We start from the raw sequence: 21,209 nt of genomic DNA, 5'->3' as shown, positions 1-21,209 counted from the left end.
CATTCTCCATCATTTTCTGTTTGTCATTTTGCACTTTGTTCTAAATTGTGTTGATGCAGCGTGCACAGCAGTGGTGGTCTGCAGAGATGAGTTTATAGAATGTGTAATGTCTGGATTAGTTGAGTAAAGGATAGTACGAAGCAGCCAACACGCACCACCACCTTCTCTTCACCTGCTTGCTCGAGCCCACAGTGTGCCTGTTCTTGCTTCCAGAGCACCGCTGACATAAAGCGGTTGGTCAATCTCTCATCCTCCTCTTCCTCCTCTTCCTCGGCTGGCTCTGGTCATGGCCCCGGCCAGACCCCCATCCACGGGCCGCCAGAGAAAAACGGCTTTGCCGGCCGCATTCACCACCTGCCAGATCTTATCCAGCAGAGCCATCACCCCTCTTCCTCCTCCACAACCATCCCTTCCTCCTCCTCCTCCTCCTTCCCCTCCTTCCCTTCCTTCCCCTCATCATCTAGCCATGCCAGTCCTGCCATGTCCCCACAGAACCCCCTGGACCAGTTCACTGCCATAGAGGTATGTCCCCCCCCCCCCACATCACTGAGACAAACTATTAAGGAATGGATTGCAGCAGGTGAACAGGCTCAGACGTGGAGTAAATTGCAGAAACCGGCCGATGAAAATTTTTGTTTTTATCCAGTTTGAGTCAAAGATCGTGAGGAACTGACGATCAATTTTACAGGCCTCAAGCTCGATAAAATAAATCACTTGCAAGTGCAATTACCTCAAATTATTTCTAATAGTTATTCTTGTTCAGTTCTGTTCACACCTGCCGTCCACTCCCTTATTGTTGGTCTGAGCCTCGCTGGTGCACTCCCAGCCCCTCCCTCTGTCCCCTCCTGCTTCATTCCAGCTCTCCTCTGCCCCCTTCTGGTCTTGCCTGCCACCTGGTGGGAGTCTCCTGGCTGCAGCCTCCTTCCCTCTTCCTGAACTTCACTGCATTGCACTGCTAACACTGGGGCCTCCTGGTGGTAGAGCACGGTCAGGGCATGGAAGAAAACTAAAACTGGGGCTTTTTGGGGTGAACCGCAAGAAAGTGTTTCTGAGCCGTGTTTATTTGGAGTAGTTGCGGTGTTGGCATGGTGGTGGTGGCACTTCAATGTTTTTGGACTGGAATTCTGCAGATTTATACTTGCAGAGTAGAAATTACATTTATCTTTCAGGATTAATCAAGATAACAGCTTCTCTGGTGGTGTGACGCAAACAGCAGACGTCTTGGGTGGTGGACTAACCCTTCTCTTCTCTCTGTGCTTTACTAGGAGCAGATTATTTTTCTCTGAACATTTCACAGCAGCTCATTTTTTAATCATCACTCATTTCCCATCAACACATTTCTTCTTGTCTCACATGTTTTTTTCCGATAACGATTCTGTCCTCTCTGGCTTCAGAACGACTAACACAACTGCATGTTCACTGGATTCTTTCTAACCCCAGATCTCACTGCCAGCTTTGTGTTCCCAGTTGTTTTGTCTCATCAAAAAAATGCAGTTTGATTGAAAACAGTTTTGCTAGATGCAGTTTTGTTTATGAGCCCCCAGAGGCAGAACTGTAACTCATGTGCTCAAAACAGAGCAGGCCTGTTGCTCTTGTAGTTTAAATCAAGTCAGTCAGTTTTATATTTGGCAAATAAATGTAGCAAATTCTTATTTCCTGGTTTGAACCGAAGGCCGAATAAATAATCTGTTTCATATCTGTTAGTTGTGTTGTCTCCAAGATACATGAATAGTTTTCTAAATGCTTTAAATCTCTCCCAGTCCCAGTCAGAGAGCAACTCCATGTCCAAACACAAGTCTTCCTCCTCCTTCACTCCCTTCATCGACCCGCGCCTTCTCCAGATCTCCCCATCCAGCGGCAGCTCCCTCAACAACATGGGTAATTAAAAACTGTGAAGCCACTTCAGTTCCCTGATGACGGGATGAAGCAAGGAAGGATGTTTTTCTTTTCTTTGAGGGTGTTTTTATCAGGAGGAGCGAATTTTCTCTGCAGCCTTGAAAAAGAAATGATGTTGAGACATTTGAGCTCAGGTGACGTTCACAGTGTTATGCAAGGAAATGTCAACAGCATAGTTTTTTCACAAATGATTTAAGTACAGGGTGTAGTGACATCATATCTGACACGTCCCCCCTCTGTTTCCCCCCCCCCTTCAGCTGCATTTGGTCTGGACGGACGCCTGGTGGACCCGCTGAAGGCCGACCCGTCCCGTAAGGGCTCGGTGGTCAACGTCAACCCAGTGAACACGCGCCCGCCGAGCGACACGCCAGAGATTCGCAAGTACAAGAAGAGGTTTAACTCTGAGATCCTGTGTGCTGCTCTCTGGGGTAAGCATAGGTTGCAAATAAGCTTGTGATACGGCCGAGTGCTGCTTGAAACCACTGGGAACTGATGTTTGTGCTTGTTTCAGGGGTGAACCTGCTGGTGGGGACGGAGAGCGGTCTGATGCTGCTGGACCGCAGCGGTCAGGGGAAGGTTTACCCTCTGATCAACAGACGACGCATCCAACAGATGGATGTGCTGGAGGGACTCAATGTCCTGGTCACCATATCAGGTACATGTGTTACCTGTGGCTAACCCTTCCTATGTTATGTAGAAGTAGTGATGGAGGTTTGGATTTTTAGGTATCGGAGTATTAAGAGATGGCCAATATGTCTGAGGTCGTTCTCCCTCTGAATTTCACCTCCCTCCTCCTGCAGGTAAAAAGAACAAGCTGCGTGTGTATTACCTGTCGTGGCTCAGGAACAAGATCCTGCACAACGACCCTGAGGTGGAGAAGAAGCAGGGCTGGGTCAATGTGGGCGACCTGGAAGGCTGCGTCCACTACAAAGTCGGTACGTTCCCTCATCTGTCAACACTCTTCAACCTGGAAGGAAAAACGCTCCCAAAGATTTGTCTCGATCTATGTGGAGGTTCTTTTCACTCACGATCGTCTCTTGACTCTTTTTCATTCCAGTGAAGTATGAGAGGATTAAATTCTTGGTGCTGGCCTTGAAGAATGCTGTGGAGGTGTACGCCTGGGCGCCCAAGCCCTACCACAAATTCATGGCCTTTAAGGTAAGTGTAGTTCTGGGATGGATCCAGGTCTGTGCAGGGGGAATGATTACATTTTTATTTCTGACTAACTAACTAACTAACTAACTAACTAACTAACTAACCCATTGTTTTAGTCTTTTGGGGACCTGGTGCACAGGCCTCTGCTGGTGGACCTGACGGTGGAGGAGGGTCAGAGGTTAAAGGTCATCTACGGCTCCTGCTCAGGCTTCCATGCTGTGGATGTGGACTCCGGTGCCGTCTACGACATCTACCTGCCCACACATGTAAGCGCTCGGCCGAGACGCTCATCATACCTTTGTTTTTCACACCCTTCGCTCTCCTTCTCTAACGCGTCTTCCTCCCCCCCTCCCCTCAGATCCAGACCAGCATTCAGTGCCACGCCATCATCATCTTGCCCAACACCGACGGCATCGAGCTGCTGGTGTGTTACGAGGACGAGGGCGTCTACGTCAACACGTACGGGCGCATCACCAAGGACGTGGTGCTGCAGTGGGGAGAAATGCCAACTTCAGTGGGTCAGTCGGCTCAGTTTGATTTAAGTTCTGCCTCTCAGCTCTGTGCCATATCAGTGTGAGCTAGGGAAACTGTGCCACCTCCTAAAAACTGCTCCTCTGTGTATGCCCAGCCTACATTAGGTCAAACCAGATCATGGGCTGGGGCGAGAAGGCCATAGAGATCCGCTCTGTGGAGACGGGCCACCTGGACGGGGTCTTCATGCACAAGAGAGCTCAGAGACTCAAGTTCCTCTGTGAACGGAACGACAAGGTGAGGAAGCTTTCTATCTCTCTGCCTTTCTAAAGTCTTTACTTCCAACTTAAGATAAATAACATTTAGTGTTTTTGACGTGTTCTTTTGCCTCATTAAAAACCTTTAAATGTTTCCAACTGACTCATGTAAATCATGTGCACTGTTCTGTCAGGTCTTCTTCGCCTCTGTGCGCCAAGGAGGGGCCAGCCAGGTGTACTTCATGACCCTGGGACGCACCTCCCTCATGAGCTGGTAGCCGTCACCCCTCCCCACACACACACACACACCCCACAGCGCCAGCCGACAAGGTGACCATTACCAAGCAGCGACCAACAGACAACGATTGTGACTATGACCGATGAAGAAGAGAGCAGCCTCGAGCCTGAGCCGGAGAAGCATCTCTGCGGAGGGGGAGAAGGTTTTGCTCTCGTCTGCTCGGGGCAAACAAACAACGGATTGGCCTATAATCATGAAAAGAAGCGAGGGATGGGGTGTGTGTTTGTGTGTGTGTGTGTGGAGGATCCTTCTGTCTCTGTCCTAGTGTCCGTAAACTGTATTACGCCGACAGAACCCCCACCCCCCACACCAGCCTCCAGCTTCTCCTCACCCCATCTCCACCCACTCCTCCCCCTCTTCCTCTGCGGGACGTCAGCTCTGTCGCCTGTCGATGGCGATTGATGAAACCTGTTATGTGTCATAGTAAAACTTTGCATTGTGTGTGTGTGTGTGAACGGAGGCAACACTGAGCATGTGAATGACTGACAATGTGTGCGTTTGACTGAAGGGACCCGTTAAAGAGGCTAAACGCGACCGCCGGTGTAGTTTTGAAGCCACAGCCTCGATCTCCGCCGTACGTGGCTGCGCTTAGTCCAAGGTCCTATTCGGGTTAGAAACAAACTCCTATTCCCTCCGTGATAGATTTCCACGTCAAGCATGTCACGAAAACACACTCGTTCACAGTCACCGATTTACTATCGTAAAAAGATGCTTGACTTGTAAATCTGCCTGCGTCTTCACTTTTTTGCCTTCTCCTCCTTAAAGTGAAGATTTTTTAAGGGACCTTCTTGATGTATCCATTAAACACAGGGTACTGGATTATCAGCGTGTACATACTAACGACATCGACCTCCCCCGGGTTTAACCAACACTTTCTCAACTTTTACCACATTGCCTCAAACGTACTGTAGGTTATGTCGGGACGGAAGTAGCCCTTGTTTCTGATGGCATGTTGCTTTGGTGTTATTAACTAAATTAGCCCCTGTTTTTAATACACTGTATATTTTCTATGTGACTCGCTGCACATACATGAAGCATAAGAACACACCTGTAGATGAGTTTTAAAGGAAGAGTTCACCTTGTTCATCGTCCTCTGTGGTATTTTTCAGGGCTTTCCAGACCCAGAAATGTGACGTCGTCGGGTGGAATTATTTTCCTTTAACACCAGACATTAGTAGGGCTAGGATAAACTGTGAATTAGACATGCAGGATTAGCAGGTGGCCGTTAACGTAGCATGGACGCCAGCGGGCAGAAGTGGCGCTAAGGGAACGAAGGCAGCGTGCACAGGTGCCACTGAAGAGGGCAGAGGAGAAGCCTTGAACATCACACTCCACATCAAGGAGCGATCAGGTCCACGATCTCCACACTCTGTATTAAAGTGCAGCTGAACGTTGCCTCGGAAAGGGGCTCAAGCCGATTTATAAACCCCAAACATCCTCCGTGAACAGCCAAGACGTGTAGATTTAGGGTCGGAAGTCTGAACCAGCCATGTGATTCACTATTGGACCTCTTGTTTTTTAAATTTTTTCAGTCAGTCTGGATGGAAAATATCAATTTAACCGGAGCGTCACTCCATCCCTGAAATGTATTTTACTTCTTCATTTTATTTCTCTCCCTCACTCATCCTCTAGAACCCGACGGTTTCATTTCACCGTTAAATTTGTCAGATCATCATCCCGTGGCTCCTGCGTCTGTGTGACATGAACAAATGGGATGAATTTCACCTCCTTCAGGTCGACTCGACTCTGGGCTCCTGCTCCGAGGCCGGGTGGCGCCTTCACGCGGAACACAGGAACAAGATGCTCTCACTTGTAAAAGCGAGGAGGGGAAGACAAATCACACGTTCTAAAAGCAGTGTTACGAAACCACTTCAGACAACAAGAACCAAGCAGCATATTTTCTAACTTGGACTTAGTTTTTAATCATGTTTCTTGCGATTTTTATTATGTAACCCTTCAGATAATTATGCGACTGCAGTGGTTTTTAAATTTTAATGCAATTATGTTGGAAATGTTTACAGAAGCAATTGTTTTGTCAAACCAATGTGCATCGATATGAATATTTATGGTTTATTTCGAGGGCGGAGTTTTACCCTGTTTTTGTATTTTGCATTATTCCCTTTTTGTACCATCAATTAGACCTTTTCTTTTGTGTGTGTGTACAGGAATAATTGACTTTTGCTCACGCTACGCAAGTCCAGAGTGTGATTTTACTGATTCCTCTACATCCTGCTTAGTGCAGTGTGCCCCTGGCTGTGTGGCAGCGTGGACGGAAAATGTTTTCCACCCGCCAGGTGACATGTTTCCCCTCAAACGTCTCTCTGCCACGCCTCTCTAATTTATGTCCTCTCTGTGTGTACTATGGGAATTACTGTATTTTCCTGAAGGTCTTTTTTTTTCCATTGAATAAAATGAGAAGTAATTTACAGTGTGGTGTCACGCTTTGTAAAACTGTTCTCGTAAAATTGTATTGTCTTTGGAAGCATAACTTTACTGTGTTGGCTTATTTATTACTGCTAGCGTTGCCAAAATTGGGAAATTTATATCAGGCCATCAAGAATCAAACTTTGATGCCACGCAACGTGGCCGTCAAAGAGCCAATTCATTTCTCTGAAGACCGGTCAGTCACCTGTGAAGACCAGCATCATTTACCCCTGAACCACCACGGAGGAATGATGAAGATGATAAAAAATGAAATATAAAAAAATGAAATATAAAAAAATTAATTGACAGCACTAAAAAAGACATAAAAGTACCTTTCACTATATGAAAGTATACAAAATACATAAAGGTAGATAAAATAACATGAAAAATAGAATATATCGAGATATCATATTTATAAAGTTCATTCTAGGAAACTTTATTAGGAAACAGTTCATTTAAAACAATTTTAAATAGTATTAGGATCTTAGTAAATCTGCTTTAAGGAAATGATGACGTCTAATCGTTCAGGTCGCTTGCTTAAGAGGAAATGTCCTTTTCCAAATAAAAGCACTAAGTACCCTTCACAGCGTCTGCTCTTATTGTGAAGAGCCGTAGCGGAAGTGCTCACTCCCGCCAGCTTACCGCAGCTCGGCCGGGTCACGCCGCACATCCCGCCGGATGTTTTGCGTCGCCACGATGTGACGCGAACCTTTCTCTCCTCCACATCTTCTCCTCCTTGCTTCTTTCTCCTCTCACAGAGACGAAGCGAGCGGCTCAGCGGGAGGCGCAGGAGGCTCCGGCAGCGGCTCTTCAGCAGGTGAGTGGCCGCACATCGCGCACCTCGGATCGGACTCGTTCCTCCCGAGGAGCCGCAGGTTGGTGTAGGGCAGCAGCTGCAGGGAGGTCGTGACTGGGCTGGCTCTGCGGTGGCCGTGCACGCCCCCCCCCACCCCTGATACAGTTCGCGTGTTTTCTGACATCACGACCGGGGATGTGCATGTTATGTTTCACGGGAAGAGGGGGATTTGAAGGCGGTTTCTTCAAGGAGGCCCGAGCCGAACACAGGCTCCCTCTGCTCCCTGCTGGACCCATGAAGGGACTCAGTGTCCCCGTGTCCACCTTTTGTCCGTCCCCACAGCAGATCAGGAGCAGCTCCTAGTGGAGGTGGGGGTCCCAGCAGCTGTCTGCCCCCGGCCCATGAGGCTTTTAATCCCGTCCTCTCCTTTCACTCCGCTGGGGTTTCACTGACTAGTATGGATTTGCAAAAACTGCAGTTATCTTAGGTCAATACAAATCAAATTACTCCTTTTTTTTTTCGCAGTACACCCTTCCTCAGGCCCTCAGCCTCTGCATCTCCTCAGTCTTACTGGTTTGACTGAGCTGGTGATAGCTGCCATGAGGTCCCCACTTCATCCTCCAGGGGTCAGAGAGAGTGAGAGGTCAGAGGTCATGAGGGCAGGAGGTCTCCTTCTGTTGCCCACAGACCCGGGTCGGTTACAACACGTGTAAATCTTTCTCCACGTTTGTTTCATCCTCCCTGATGAATCCGATCCAGAATAATAGTCTTTCACAAACCTTGTTTAAGTTTGCCCTGTTTATTTACAGAGTTAAACAATGCAGAATATTGTGCGATATCAGGTTTGAACTGGTAATGGACGAAAAACTGCATTAGCTTTCTTCTAAAACACAAAATGTATCGCACGCCGCTTTTCAGAGGCTTTGGCGTGGAGATCTTCCGCTCTTGTTCGCTTGCTAGTGTCTGTTTTTATAGTATTATATATATATACATTATGTAGCAATAAAACTACGCAACACATCAAGCTTATAATCAGCGCTCTCTTCTGGACCACGAGGAAAACTACTTCAGACGGTCTGATGCGTTTCTAGACTTTATCTTGAATCTGATCACAGGTTAAATAAGAACTTTTTCCTTGTTTACATATTTAATTGTCGTTATGTTCATTTATATTAATTTAACACTGTAAAATATGAACCCTGGCCGTTTTTGGAAATGTGCAGATCAGCTGATTTATCGTTTTATTGAAATGTTTGACTCCCGAATATTGGTTTGCGTGCTTGGCCCCAGAAGTCTGGGCTTTGATCACAACACATGCCGAGCTTTATTTTCACTCTCGCTGGAATCCCCGACAAATCCTCACTGCTCGTCTGGCAGAGCCGAACTCGACCCTCAGCTCTGTGGAACTCGGTGTTCTCAGCGTCCATAGAGAGACAGAGGATCACCCTGCTGCTGCTGCACACACACCTGTTTGCTGCGACAGATGGCCGCAGAGCGCTCCTCTGTCTGTGTGTTTGTGTTTGTGTTTGTGTTTGTGTGTGTGTGTGTGTGTGTGTGTGTGTGTGTGTGTGTGTGTGTGTGTGTGTGTGTGTGTGTGTGTGTGTGTGTGTGTGTGTGTGTGTGTGTGTGTGTGTGTGTGTGTGTGTGTGTGTGTGTGTGTGTGTGTGTGTGTGTGTGTGTGTGTGTGTGTGTGTGTGTGCTTCGATGCCCTGATCTGACTCACGACACATCCTTATTGAATCAGGCCGTTGCTTTCCAGCTGAACTAAAACACACAGCTCTTCATCACATGCTGACGTCTCACCAGCCCTAGATACAGTCTGAAGGGTGTTTAAGTCTTAGTTTATGGAGGAGGTTTCCTCTTACACGTCAGTTCCTTTACCCAGGCGCCTCCAGTCGAGTGCTGCGTACATGATCCTGTTGTTGCGAACGTGTATGACCCCGAAAGACTCAAAGGAACCCACATTTTCGGACGTCTTCCAGAGTTCTAAGCGGCTTTTAAGACACATTTTTCAAACTGTGCTTCCTCTGGACTTTAGGTCTGAATTCAACTTCATCTTTTTAGTACTATTTAACCCATTTTGGCTCAGATTTCTGACTAGTAAAGTGCTTTGTATATATAAATTAGATTCATTCCAGTATAGGAGCCATCCTGTTGTTTCTTCATCGGCTCCATTCCCTTATTGCAGCCAGTTCTCGGTCCTCTATGTTTAATCTCAAATGTGTATTTGCATCGTATTTGGTGCAAAAGCTCGAACATTACTCTATAGGATTTTATTTTAATGTGGATTTATTAAGTGAAAGGATTTAAATCCTCTGTATTTGCACATGGCCCCTTAGAGGACAGAAAGCCAAAGATCTGTGCTTCCGAGTCATCTGGCCTAAGTGTGCCAGAGCAAAGAGGAGCAGGTCCCCTCCTCATCCTCATCTAGACGTAAAACTTTTTGATGTCCGTCGTCCTTTTCTCTCCCTTTCAGCCGGGCCACACTCTCCTCTTTCCCCCCTGCACTCTCTTAAAGGCCCCTCTGCTCTTTCAGGCGGCCCTGGCCCTTTCTTTCCACGTTAACCCCCTGCCACCCCCCCCAGCCCGGGACAAAGAGAGGAGTCTGACTGTAGAGCTCTGTAGCCAGGTGTTCTCTATTGCTGCCCCGGGCCGTAATAGCAGCAGCCCTCACCCTGCAGCTGCCCTCCCCGGCCTCCCATTGTGAGGCTCCATTGTTCGGCCGCCCGCCCCTCGTTGATTCATCGGCCACACAGGGGAAGCCCTTTGAGACCGAGCAGCGTGTGTGCGTGTGTGTGTGTGTGTCTGTGTGTGTGTTGTGGTGCACATTGAGTACGCGTGCCTTGGGGAAACTGGGTGTTGCAAGGCATTCGCCCACAGCCACTCCCCGCCTCCTCCCCTCGCCTCCACCGCCTCATTGTGAGGCCGCCGCGCTCTCATTGGGCGGAGGGGCAGCCACTCTAAACGAGGGAATGGGAGACATTGTTGCTCCATCTGTTCTGCTGCTCATTGTCCAACTTCTCCTGCTCCACTAGGAAAGAGAAGAGTGAGCTCTGACTGACACTCGGACGCAGAGGACGGAGGCTGGAGTCGCTCTGAGCTCCACCTGCAGCTACATCATCCTTGGATCTAGATGCTGCTGAAATTTTAACTCTCACTTACAGCTGCACTGTTTTTCTCTTGCTTTGAGGATCTAAATATGAGTTTACATGCCTCTCTCGGTTCTTTGCTGATCTTTTAAAACCTGGTAAGTCCCACTCGTTTGCTTCATATCAAATTTGACACTGAAATTCCCCTTTTTTGTGTCATTTGAGTGATTTTCTTTAAAACCCTTGTCTGTGCTGAGGCAGTGTTGCTTGCATGACAGGTTGCTGCTTCCAAACCAGCAGGGTCTGCAGCTTCATGAATCCCTGACGCAACTCAAATGACTCGACTCCCCTTGAATTTACAACGTAAAACAAGGAGGAGAAGATGCAGTTAGTGAGACACTGTGGCCGAGCGGTGCAGAGTCGAGACCTGAACTGTCAGTTTAACCACAACGTGACGTGCTGCACCTGCCTGCAGCTGTTCCACTGCCACTGGGGTTGTTTGAATTTCAAACGGTGTTATCTGTGATGATAGGGGGTCGGGGGTGGGGTTGTGTTGTTGTGGAGGGGGCGGGGGTAACAAAAAGCAAGCTTTCTTTTTGTTTGTTTTTTAATCTGGGTCGAATTTGTGTGAAGGATGCAAGAGGTTGTTTGGCTCAGGAAGAGAGAGAGAGAGAGAGTGCGTGCGTGCGTGTGTGTGTGTGTGTGTCCCCCGCTGCGTCCTTCTTGCTGCTCCATTGGCCGTCTGGAGGCAGGGGTGCAGTGTGTTTTGTTGTGTTTGTGTGTGTGCGGGGGGGGGGGAAACACCAGTTGCGAGTACAGCTCAGCAGACATCTGTTCCCCTGCGGCTGGCGGGGAAAGCCTATCCAAACACACACACACACACAGATAATATTCCCCCCCACCCCCCCAGCTTATTATTCAGCCTGGGACAGCCCCCCCCTCCCCCTATTTTTTTTAACATAAAGTTTTGCACAGTGTCGGGGGTGCAGTGATGTACCGCCAGACATCCCCCCCACCCCAACCCCCTCCTTCAATCCCATAACCCCTCACCCCCTCCTCTCACTCTCTCTCTTCAGTTTTACACACTTACACAAAGCTCCCACATACAAAGCTCTGTAAGGACTGTGTTACATATTCATTACTGCCTCCATCAAAGGCCGCAGTGGTGTGTGTGTTTGTGTGTGTGTGTGTGTGTGGGAGCCGCTCAGCTGATGTTTGAAAGATGCACCCACTCACCCCGCAGGTCTGGAGATGGAGCGAGGAGGTCACTGGCTCTGCCGTTGGTCTGTTGAAACTCTGGCGGCTGAATGCATCACTCACCACAGCCGGGACCACACCAGACGATTTGTCTCCTTTTCAAATTCGAACCATGAAAAGAGTCACATTTAACAGGATTATGATTAGATGTGGAAAGAATGTGACCAAACGGACTGAGATCAATGTGAAATTGGAAAAAAGCAGTTACCAAATGACTAAATATGGATATTCTGTCCCATCGATAGTGTTGTACGTTAAAATTTAGTCAGTTTTAGTCGTTAATATCTTTTGAGACTTTTCAATACATCACCTTTGCCTCTTGGCTTTTGTCTATAGTTTTCTAAAACTTAACCATAAACAAAAGAGACATTCGAGCAAATCCATCCATTATCTCTCACACTTAGGGTCACGAGGAGGGCGAGGGGGGGCTCAAACAGTGAACTTTCTTTCTCTGCACCACCTTCGAAATACAAAACGAGTTAGGAAGATTTAAAGCATAAAAAGAAATTTAAAACGTTAAAATTTACAGTGCATTTTAATAATTCAGCCCTAAATGAGATGCATCAGGGTCTGTGTGAACAAACCTGAAAACCCTGAAGCATCCTTTCAACTTTATTGTTCCTGTCCTGAATCTTTCCCATCATGCACTTGTTATCTGTTGTATATGAATTTACCTCCCCTAAGAGGATAAGTTTTTATTGGCATCCGTCTGTGTGGCAGAAGGATTATTCAAAAAATACAGAGGTGATTACCATGAAAGTTTCCGATGGGGTGGTGTATGGCCCAAGGATGAAATCATAAACTGATCTGGGATTAAATGTTTTTCACTTACTCTCACATGGCGAGACGAAGCATTTGAAGTTTTTGAAGTTTAATATTTTATTTTCAAGACCATGCGACGAAGAGTTGAACGTGGTTTTGTGGAGAAAGAAGTATCTGTGCAAGGACATAATAAGATTCATTGTCTAGAGTTAGAGTAGATGTGACCAGGTATCAGAAGTTTCATTACTAATATCGATTGATCGGAGTCATCGGTGTAACATCGTGTGAGAAGCATGAGTGGAAATGCACTTTGGATGTGGTGGTTTTAATAGAGAAGGTGAAATTAGTCCCTCCACAGCAGAATGAGTCACTGTGTGTGTGTTTTTCGTGTGCACGGGCACCATTAATGCCCACAGTGCACACACTCCCAGTCCAATTCCACCTCTATTGTCTTCCTATTGGCTCCCAGTGAGGGGACCCCCCCCCACACACACACACACCACTGAACGCTGCAGCCTCTGTTTTGGCATTTGCAACTGGAGAATGCTTTCAACAGCTGTAGCTTAGCAACAGCCGCCCCGGCCACGTTGCTAGGAAGCGGCTTTTTCGTAAAATGCACCCCCCCCCCCCCCCCTCCTGTTTTCAGAACCACAACCAGGATGTTTGATGACGTACAAAGAGGATTTAAGCCCCGTAAAACACAACCTCAGATACTGTAACTTTTAAACAGCTTCTATAATAACATTATAGAGTCCAGTGGGCCTGTAATCACGCTCCTGCAGATGAAGATGTTCGTCACGCTCCCAGATTAACTTTTCTCCCTGTAATTTGTGTGCAGCTAACCCTTTGGCACCAATCACATTAGCCCATGTCTTCGGTTCCTGAATGCAAGGCGGTGATTGGCCCCCGGAAGGCCGTGAGTACTTTAATGAGAAACTCCGCCACCCTGGTGGGAAGAAGCATATGGAGCCTAATTACCAGATGGGGGGGGGGGGAGATGGTCGCGCTCATCGCTAACGGCTTGCTGTCTTCTTTTTTTGTCAACAGTTCTTCCTGTTTCCGTTTAGATTAATGTGCTGTGGTGTGCCCCCCCCCCCCCCCCCCCCACCCCCCAGTAACAACCCTCTGCGGCCAGACTCTCCCCCCAAAAAGCGGGGAGTCCATTAATTATGGTGAGGGGCCCCCTCAGACTCTTTGTGTCTGCCTCAGCCACTGCCCCAGACAGAGCCCGCGTGAAAAAGATGACTCAGACTTTCATGATGGCTTGGGGGGGGGGGGGGAATACCGAGGGAAATTAAAGTGAAGAGTCTGGTTTCCCTAAAATGACACGAATTGTTGACTCTACATGATCGTATGAGCCGAATGCAAATACAGACACAGTCTGTAAACCCTGACCTGCTTGAATCAACATCATTTGATCTTTGCAAACAGAAATGACGTCCATGTGTATTTGCATATAGAGCTGGGAAGTGAGATCCGTGTGGTCACAGGAGATGTGAGATCACGTTCCTCACCTACTCTCATGTTTCTCTTTCTTTAGACACCAATGACTCCAGCTGTGTGAGAGGGCATCCATCTTCCGGTGTGCTGGATGTCTGTGACAGATCCATGGGTCAGAAGGACCATGTGGAGGCAGGGGCCGGCCACATGCTCGACCCGGAACCGGATCTGGAGTATCTCCACGTAGCTGGGGCCGACCGGCAGGCTGGCGGCGCTGACGGAGCCCCTGCTATGGAGGAGCAGGGGGAGAGCTCCGGTAGCAGCAGCACCGCCGACTCCCCTCCGCCGGCCGCAGCGGAGGAAAGTGCTGGGCCTGACGCCGAGTGCGAGCCGGCCTCCTCTTCCAGCTCCACCCTTGCTGCCGGCCCTGACCCGGATGGAGGAGAGGGAGCATCCACTCACACTAAGAACACCCACCAGCCACTTTGTCGTACACAGTGTGTGGACTTAGGCACCGAGGGGCCTCCCGAGCCCGCACCTGAACTCTCACCAGAGCGTGAACCTGATACTCCTGCACAGACCCCACCCGCCTCCCCGTGTAAGAACCCCCCCGAGCCTCGGCCCAGTCCCTCCAAATCGAGGCCGGCGTCCGAGGCTGGCGGGAAGGAGTACCAGGCTAAGCTGGAGTTTGCCCTGAAGCTGGGTTACTCTGAGGAGACGGTGCGACTGGTGCTGTCCAAGCTGGGCCCGGACACCCTCATCAACGACATACTGGGAGAGCTGGTCAAACTGGGCACCAAGTCGGACAGCGAGCAGCCGGCCGGATCGTTGGCCTCCGCCTCATCCTCTTCATCCTCCTCATCCTCGTGCGGTTGCTCTGATTTGCTGGACAGCCAGAGGTCGGACTCGCCCTGTCTCTCGGACCCTGTGTGCGACCAGGACAACCTGCGGCCGATTGTGCTGGACGGGAGCAATGTGGCCATGAGGTGAGCGGGCACCAGTTACTGACTTTCACTTGATTACAGCTTTACTGCAGGATTATTCAATGTGGTTCAGTTCAGTCACTGTAAAATGACACCAACTAAATACCCCTAAACATGAATTTGCTAATACCCTCCGCCTTTTTCCACCTTGCAGTCACGGGAACAAGGAGGTGTTTTCGTGCCAGGGCATCCAGCTGGCAGTGGACTGGTTCCTCGAGCGAGGCCACCATGACATCACAGTGTTTGTGCCCGCATGGAGGAAGGAGCAGTCCCGGCCCGATGCCCCCATAACAGGTCAGTGAGACTTTGTGTGACGCAAAATCACACACACAGACACACACACACACATACACGGTATGTGCAGATTGTTGTAACCTCACTGCAACACGCCCCACCCACCTCCACAGATCAGGAGATCTTGCGTCGCCTGGAGAAAGAAAAGATTCTGGTCTTCACTCCCTCGCGGCGCGTCCAAGGCCGGCGCGTGGTCTGCTATGACGACCGCTTCATTGTCAAGTTGGCGTATGAGTCAGACGGCATCATCGTCTCCAACGACAACTACCGGGACCTGGCTAACGAGAGGCCCGAGTGGAAGAAGTTCATCGACGAGCGGCTGCTCATGTACTCCTTCGTCAATGACAAGTAGGACGGGAGGGGTTAGTGAGGGACAGCTTTTGTCCAAAGTGATAGACCTTGGTGTAAGAGCTGTAAGAGTTGGAACTGAATGAAATATGAGCGATTTTATTTGTGACTAAGATTTGATTTGACAAAAGCCACAACAATTCACATCTTTCACTTGGTTTTCGATGCAGAATTACGTCTTCTTTTATTCTGTCTACATCTCTTTACTTTCCTGTTCCCTCAAACTATTTACTGAAGGAATTATAGCAACTGAAACAACATTATCCTTATCATCATTATCATTAACCACTGACCCACGAGGAGGCAAGTTATATGATGGGTGCCTGTACACCGTGTAACACCGGTGCCACCGACTACCACAGCAGCCCTAATGCAAAATCCCTCTCTGTCACCTTCTAACAGGTTCATGCCCCCAGACGACCCTCTGGGCCGTCATGGCCCCTCCTTAGACAACTTCCTGAGGAAGAGACCCATCATGCCTGAGCAGAAGAAACAGCCTTGTCCATATGGTGGGAGCACACACAAACACACACAATGTTGTGCATCAAAATGTGCACCAGGAAATGAGTTAAATGAAATTAGAATCCTTCTGATGTTACCTGATGTTTGTGTTTAGACTGTGTCTCAAAGTGCTTGAAAAATTTCCCAGGTCACATATTGACACGTATTACGCAATGTTTGCTGTAATGCTTATTAAAATGAGACTTTCTGGTTTTGTGTTTCAGGAAAAAAGTGCACTTATGGCCACAAGTGTAAGTACTACCACCCGGAGCGAGGTGCGCAGCCTCAGCGAGCCGTGGCCGACGAGCTGCGAGCCAGCGCCAAGACCTGCGTCACCGTGAAGAACCAGGGCGACGCTGGGCTGGTGAAGAGCCACAGTGTGCCAGCTGGCAGCATTGAGGCAAAGAAAGGGGCCACGAAGAGGCAGTCGGACCCCAGCATCCGAGCCCTGTCGTACAGCGACGCTGAGGAGAAGCTGCTGGCTAAAGGGAGGCTGGAGAGCCAAAAGAGCAGTATGTGTGGTGGCAGCAGTAGCAGTTCCAGTGGCAGCAGTAGCTGCATCACCATGTCCCCGGCCCCGGGGGGGCCCCCATCCAGCCTTAACCTCCCCCAGGACCACCAGTCCAGAGCCGTCACTCCTCACTGTCTCCTCCCAGCCCCAAGCCACGACCTCTACCCTCACTGTGAGTCCCCCGACCTGAGCTACTACTCAGTAACGCGAGCCTACTCCGGCCTGAGCCTGTCCTCCAGACGGAGCCCAGACTGTCGCTTCCCCAACGACACCGACCTGCGGCCGGGCTCCTTCGGCTCCGCGGGCTCCGAGTGCGGCAGCGAGAGCAGCACCAGTTGCGGCAGCAGCTGCGACTCGTACAGCGAGAGGCCGTGCCCAGCCTGCCCCCCTGACACCTTACTGGAAGACAACATCCATTTTGCGAACCCCCACAGCCGCCTGTATCCCCATCACGCTGCAACCAACCATGAACTTTGTGGTCTCCACCCGGCCGATTACACAAATATCCCCCACAGCCACGCGAGTAATACCAGCATTCACAGTTACCACCTGGGCATGACACGCGGGCAGAGCTGTTCTCATGATCAACAGCCGTCAGAGGCTCTTCCAAAGCGTCCTCTGTACCCTTTACCCCCCCATCTCCAGCACCAGCCGCTGGCCGCACGCTCCAGCTGCCCCGGCGACTACCACTCTCTGCCGCAGCCCAACCCTCACCCCCCTGGCTCTCCTCTTGGCCGCTGCCTGGCCCCCACTCGAGCAGAGAGTGTGTCAGACTCACATCTGTACGAGCATCTCTCCACGTCGCACCATCACCACCGACCGAAAGCTCTGCCCAGCTGGGACACGTACTACAGGCAGCCGCTGCCACCGTCCAGATACGAGCCGTCAGCCTATCAGAGCCTCCCAGACACACGCCAGTCGTCCTGGCACACCCCCCCCTGGGCGCAGGACGGGTACGCCCAGCACCACTCCTCTCACCCAGCTCTCCACCCGTCCCCGACACATTACCATAATCACCCGCCACTTCCCGCCCACCCCCCTCACCCGTCTCATTCATCCAGCAGCCCTCTTCCACCCTACGCTCCGCACAGCCCTCACCTGACGCTGCCCTCCCACGCTCCTCCCTCCTACATGCCACAGCACTCGGAGTCCCCGGCACACAGCTGCTACGGGGACGTGAGGGAGAAAGTGTTCATCAACCTGTGCAACATCTTTCCCTCGGAGCTGGTCAGCCGGGTGATGGCCAGGAGCCCCCACGTCACAGACCCCCAGCAGCTTGCGGCCGCCATCCTGGCAGAGAAGGCCCAGACGGGCTACTGAGGGATGAAGGAGACTAAGAAAATAAAAACCATCGTTTGCATCAGCAGACAAAAATGAATTTGCCTTTAAAACTCTTGACAGCATTGTGGACTCCTGGAATGCTTCTGGCCTGTCTGCAAGGAGAGCATGTTCTTGTCTTATGAAGTTGCTGAAGATAATCCAAACCCCAGCCTCAGTCACTGTGCAGAGACAACTAAGTTCACTCGTGTGGAGAGAGGGAGTGGAAATCTGTGACTTTTACACAAAGTGCAACTTGAGAAGATTGTTCTACACGAGCTCGATTGTCATTTCTATAATTAATTTTTCTTAGCTCCCCATGAAGGACTGCATCCATGCTGTAAGGCACTTTTTTATTTTACAGCCCCGATCCTAAGGTGTTCGTTTAATATCCGAAGCGACTGACATGAAGGGTTATTTCATTTATGACCCATTATGTGCACTGTAAACTTCCTCTCAGACTCGAGTCAAGCAGTGGTGTAGCACCAGATTTTATTCACAGCTTTGACGAAAGCGTCGTAAATATTCAAACTTCACTTCACATTTTTCCGTTGTGAAATCCTGTCTGTTTCAAACGACTATTTAGACAAAGGTCTGTGTATTATATTAACCTCTTCCTGTGTGCTGTGCAGCTGTCGTGTGTTTTTTTCCATGTCGGGGAAGTCGTCTTGTCCGAGGCGGTGTCAGTATTTCTGTCAGAGCTGTAGAGATGGGTGACCCTGTCGTGTGTACCTTAGTTTTAGTAAGGGACATCTCTCTCTTTCTCTTTCTCTAACTCAATCTCTCTCTCTCTCTCTCTCTCTCTCTCTCTCGCTCTCTCTCTCTGGCCCTTTATTCCGGGTCCGCTCTGGTTTCTGCCACAGACGGGGATCGACCTCGACACCAGTGAGCGGAGCGTGCACGTACTGTACATATATTTAACCGACTCCCCCCTCCCCCCTGCTGTGCTATCGGCGACCAGCGACCACCGCTGTCTGTAGCAGATCCCAGCTGAATCCGTGCTAGACAGAGAAAAACCTTGTTTGATACAAATTGTATCATGAACTAAGTCGCTGATGTTCTATACAGTACATGGACTATTTATCAACCTCTTGTTTTGTTTTGTTTCACTGGCTGACGGGACAAGACGGCCCATTTGAGAATGAAAGTGAATTAGTTCAAGTTTCTGTTTTAGCCTTGATTTGGATAAGTCACATTATCAAACTGATTTATTGTCAGTAGCAAAGTATTTCTATAAATCATTAATTTAGGGGACAGACCCCCAACAGTGTGTAATGAGTTCAATTTTACATTTGAGTCCATCTTTAACGGCGGCTGTTTTGAGTGTCTGCAACATTGAGTTGAGCCCGAAATGGCCGCTTGACGGAACTGACGTGGACGCTGAGCTCGTCGTGCGGTTCATCACAAGCCAGCTACGTAAAGCCCACTGGTTTCTTTCCTGTCCGACGTGTCACATTGTACAACTGTCGACTGAGTGTACAACAACACGTGCTGTTGATATGAGGGAACCTTTGTGTGTATTGAAGAAGCGCCTCCTCTCTGGCCTCCTGACACCGTGTGTCAGCGTGGCACCTGAGCGTGGGCCCAAAGTAATGCCTCTTCATGGCATTGTGCTTATGACACATCCAATACTCTGAACTATGTTCAGCTAACTGTTAAGCATGTTTTGATTTGTTTTGATTTCTGCATGTATTTAAGTTGTGTACAAAGCTGTGTATTTGCATTTAGGAGCCATCTGTGGTACTTCAGACTCGCTGTTTAGATGCTTCTAGGTTAACTTGTACACAAACATGGTTGTTAATGTTTTCTTTGTTAATATTTCGTTTCATAAAGTGTTAGTGTTCAGAGAAGCACCCGTCTTTAACTGCATATTCAAGTCAGGGCAGAATGCTTTCTGGTTTTCTGTAGGATCAGGAAGCTTTGTCCGACATTGTTTTGTTTTTTTAAGTGCACTCTGCCATCAACGGTAATAATAAATTATCAATTGACTTGTTTGCTCTAGATGTTATAGATCTATACAGAGTCCCTTGTTTCAAACTGGATCTACATTTTGCCAGTAGAAATACAGCATAACTGTTTGTAAGATTCTCAACTGTACCTGTGGCTGTTCATTAAAGAGAGTACTGCTATGAGAAGCCTTTTGTTTCAATGATGACACACACTTTACTATACATTCATAGATTTGTAATACTTTTATGTAAAGTATTGCATGTTACTTATTACTTGCTGATCATCTTATCTTATCCTCTATCAAATTGAACTGCATCACTGGAGACAGGTGCTGCACCACCCTCTCTTGGAAGGACAAACATCCCATAAACAGATATATAAATATAATACTATATAAACTTTAAGAACAAATATTTCTGTTTTATTTACGCACAAAGATATTCTTACCTGGGGATTTTTTAATTTAAAAAAATTATAAATAAAAAACGAATGTTTATTATGTAAACAATGCAATGCATCATGGTACATGGGAAGTCGCGTGCTGTTTACGGAAGAGCTCCTCCAGCTGGAAACCATGGTGACGGTCCAACGTGACGCCAGAGACACTCACACACCTGTCCTTGATGAATGTCCACGCAGACATGTTGAACTCTTTCCGGGTTAGAGCCCTAGAGAGACGTCATGAAGCCCTGAAGAGAGACGTCATGAAGCCCTGAAGAGAGACGTCATGGAGCCCTAGAGAGAGACGTCATGAAGCCCTGAAGAGAGATGTAATGAAGCCCTAGAGAGAGACGTCATGAAGCCCTAAAGAGAGACGTCATGAAGCCCAGCTCGAGTTAAGTGTTTACTTTTACTACGAGCTGCCGCCGAGCCGCTTTACTTCAACATGAACCAGTAACTCCACTGGTAATTTGTGTGTGTGTGTTCTCATATACTATATATAGTCTTAGAAATTAAAACTAATAAAACCTACTTTTACATGTAAACAATGAAAAATCTGCAGCGACAAGTCAAACAGAAGATCTGATAAATGTGTTGATATTTAAAGTAGCAGCCACCAGATAATGGGTTGGCTGCACTTACTTATTCTAGCCACAAGGTGGGATCAAAAGACCACACTTCCCATTTGACACTGCTCCACTGCATGAAACAGTTCCTATAATGACAGGCTTTTTAAAGGCTTGTCGAGATAACGACTGAAATTAACTCGTTATCACAGGAAAACGGAGGAAATATAATCCATGTCCGTTTAGGGCTTCCGTACTATAATATAACAATAAATGCAAAACTTCTTGCCATCACCAGAAATAATAATTAATCACCATCTTCTGTCTTGAAGGCTTCTTATTTTATTTCTCAATGTCATAAGATTTAACTATGCTTTTTAAATGGCATTTTTTTTTAAAAATTAGAATATATTCCTTAAAACACTTTAGGAGTAAACAGCAGATTTTTGGAAT

General features: G+C 48.4%; 2 protein-coding genes across 9 annotated transcripts in view; both read left to right on the top strand.

The window, feature by feature from the left end:
- The window catches only part of LOC133933387 (mitogen-activated protein kinase kinase kinase kinase 4-like), a 30,810-nt gene extending 24,305 nt beyond the window's left edge, over nt 1-6,505 (top strand). For 5 of the 7 annotated variants that reach the window (XM_062380466.1, XM_062380467.1, XM_062380464.1 and 2 more), the window contains 10 exons: nt 214-522; nt 1,761-1,878; nt 2,154-2,324; nt 2,408-2,551; nt 2,697-2,831; nt 2,954-3,054; nt 3,168-3,317; nt 3,410-3,569; nt 3,680-3,819; nt 3,974-6,505. In XM_062380466.1, the coding sequence (XP_062236450.1) occupies nt 214-522; nt 1,761-1,878; nt 2,154-2,324; nt 2,408-2,551; nt 2,697-2,831; nt 2,954-3,054; nt 3,168-3,317; nt 3,410-3,569; nt 3,680-3,819; nt 3,974-4,057 (1,512 nt within the window). In that variant the 3' untranslated portion in view covers nt 4,058-6,505. The remainder of the gene's footprint in view (nt 1-213; nt 523-1,760; nt 1,879-2,153; nt 2,325-2,407; nt 2,552-2,696; nt 2,832-2,953; nt 3,055-3,167; nt 3,318-3,409; nt 3,570-3,679; nt 3,820-3,973) is intronic. The other 2 variants (XM_062380468.1, XM_062380465.1) reach the window with 1 other exon arrangement.
- A 584-nt stretch (nt 6,506-7,089) lies between these two features.
- LOC133933391 (probable ribonuclease ZC3H12C) lies at nt 7,090-19,928 on the top strand. 2 transcript variants are annotated; one of them, XM_062380478.1, is made up of 6 exons: nt 7,090-7,318; nt 13,946-14,831; nt 14,983-15,122; nt 15,236-15,470; nt 15,873-15,979; nt 16,196-19,928. In XM_062380478.1, the coding sequence occupies exons 2-6, from the start codon at nt 14,014-14,016 to the stop codon at nt 17,800-17,802; spliced, it is 2,907 nt and encodes a 968-aa protein (XP_062236462.1). In that variant the 5' UTR covers nt 7,090-7,318; nt 13,946-14,013; the 3' UTR covers nt 17,803-19,928. The 2 variants fall into 2 exon arrangements, with proteins under 2 accessions (XP_062236462.1, XP_062236463.1); XM_062380479.1 differs by lacking the exon at nt 7,090-7,318 and having other exon boundaries at nt 13,897-14,831.
- Nucleotides 19,929-21,209: the final 1,281 nt, after the last annotated feature.

Source organism: Platichthys flesus, chromosome 22, assembly GCF_949316205.1.
Source record: "Platichthys flesus chromosome 22, fPlaFle2.1, whole genome shotgun sequence".
Lineage (NCBI taxonomy): Eukaryota > Metazoa > Chordata > Actinopteri > Pleuronectiformes > Pleuronectidae > Platichthys > Platichthys flesus.
Note: the sequence above shows the minus strand (reverse complement) of the source record. Positions and strands in the feature narration are given on the sequence as shown.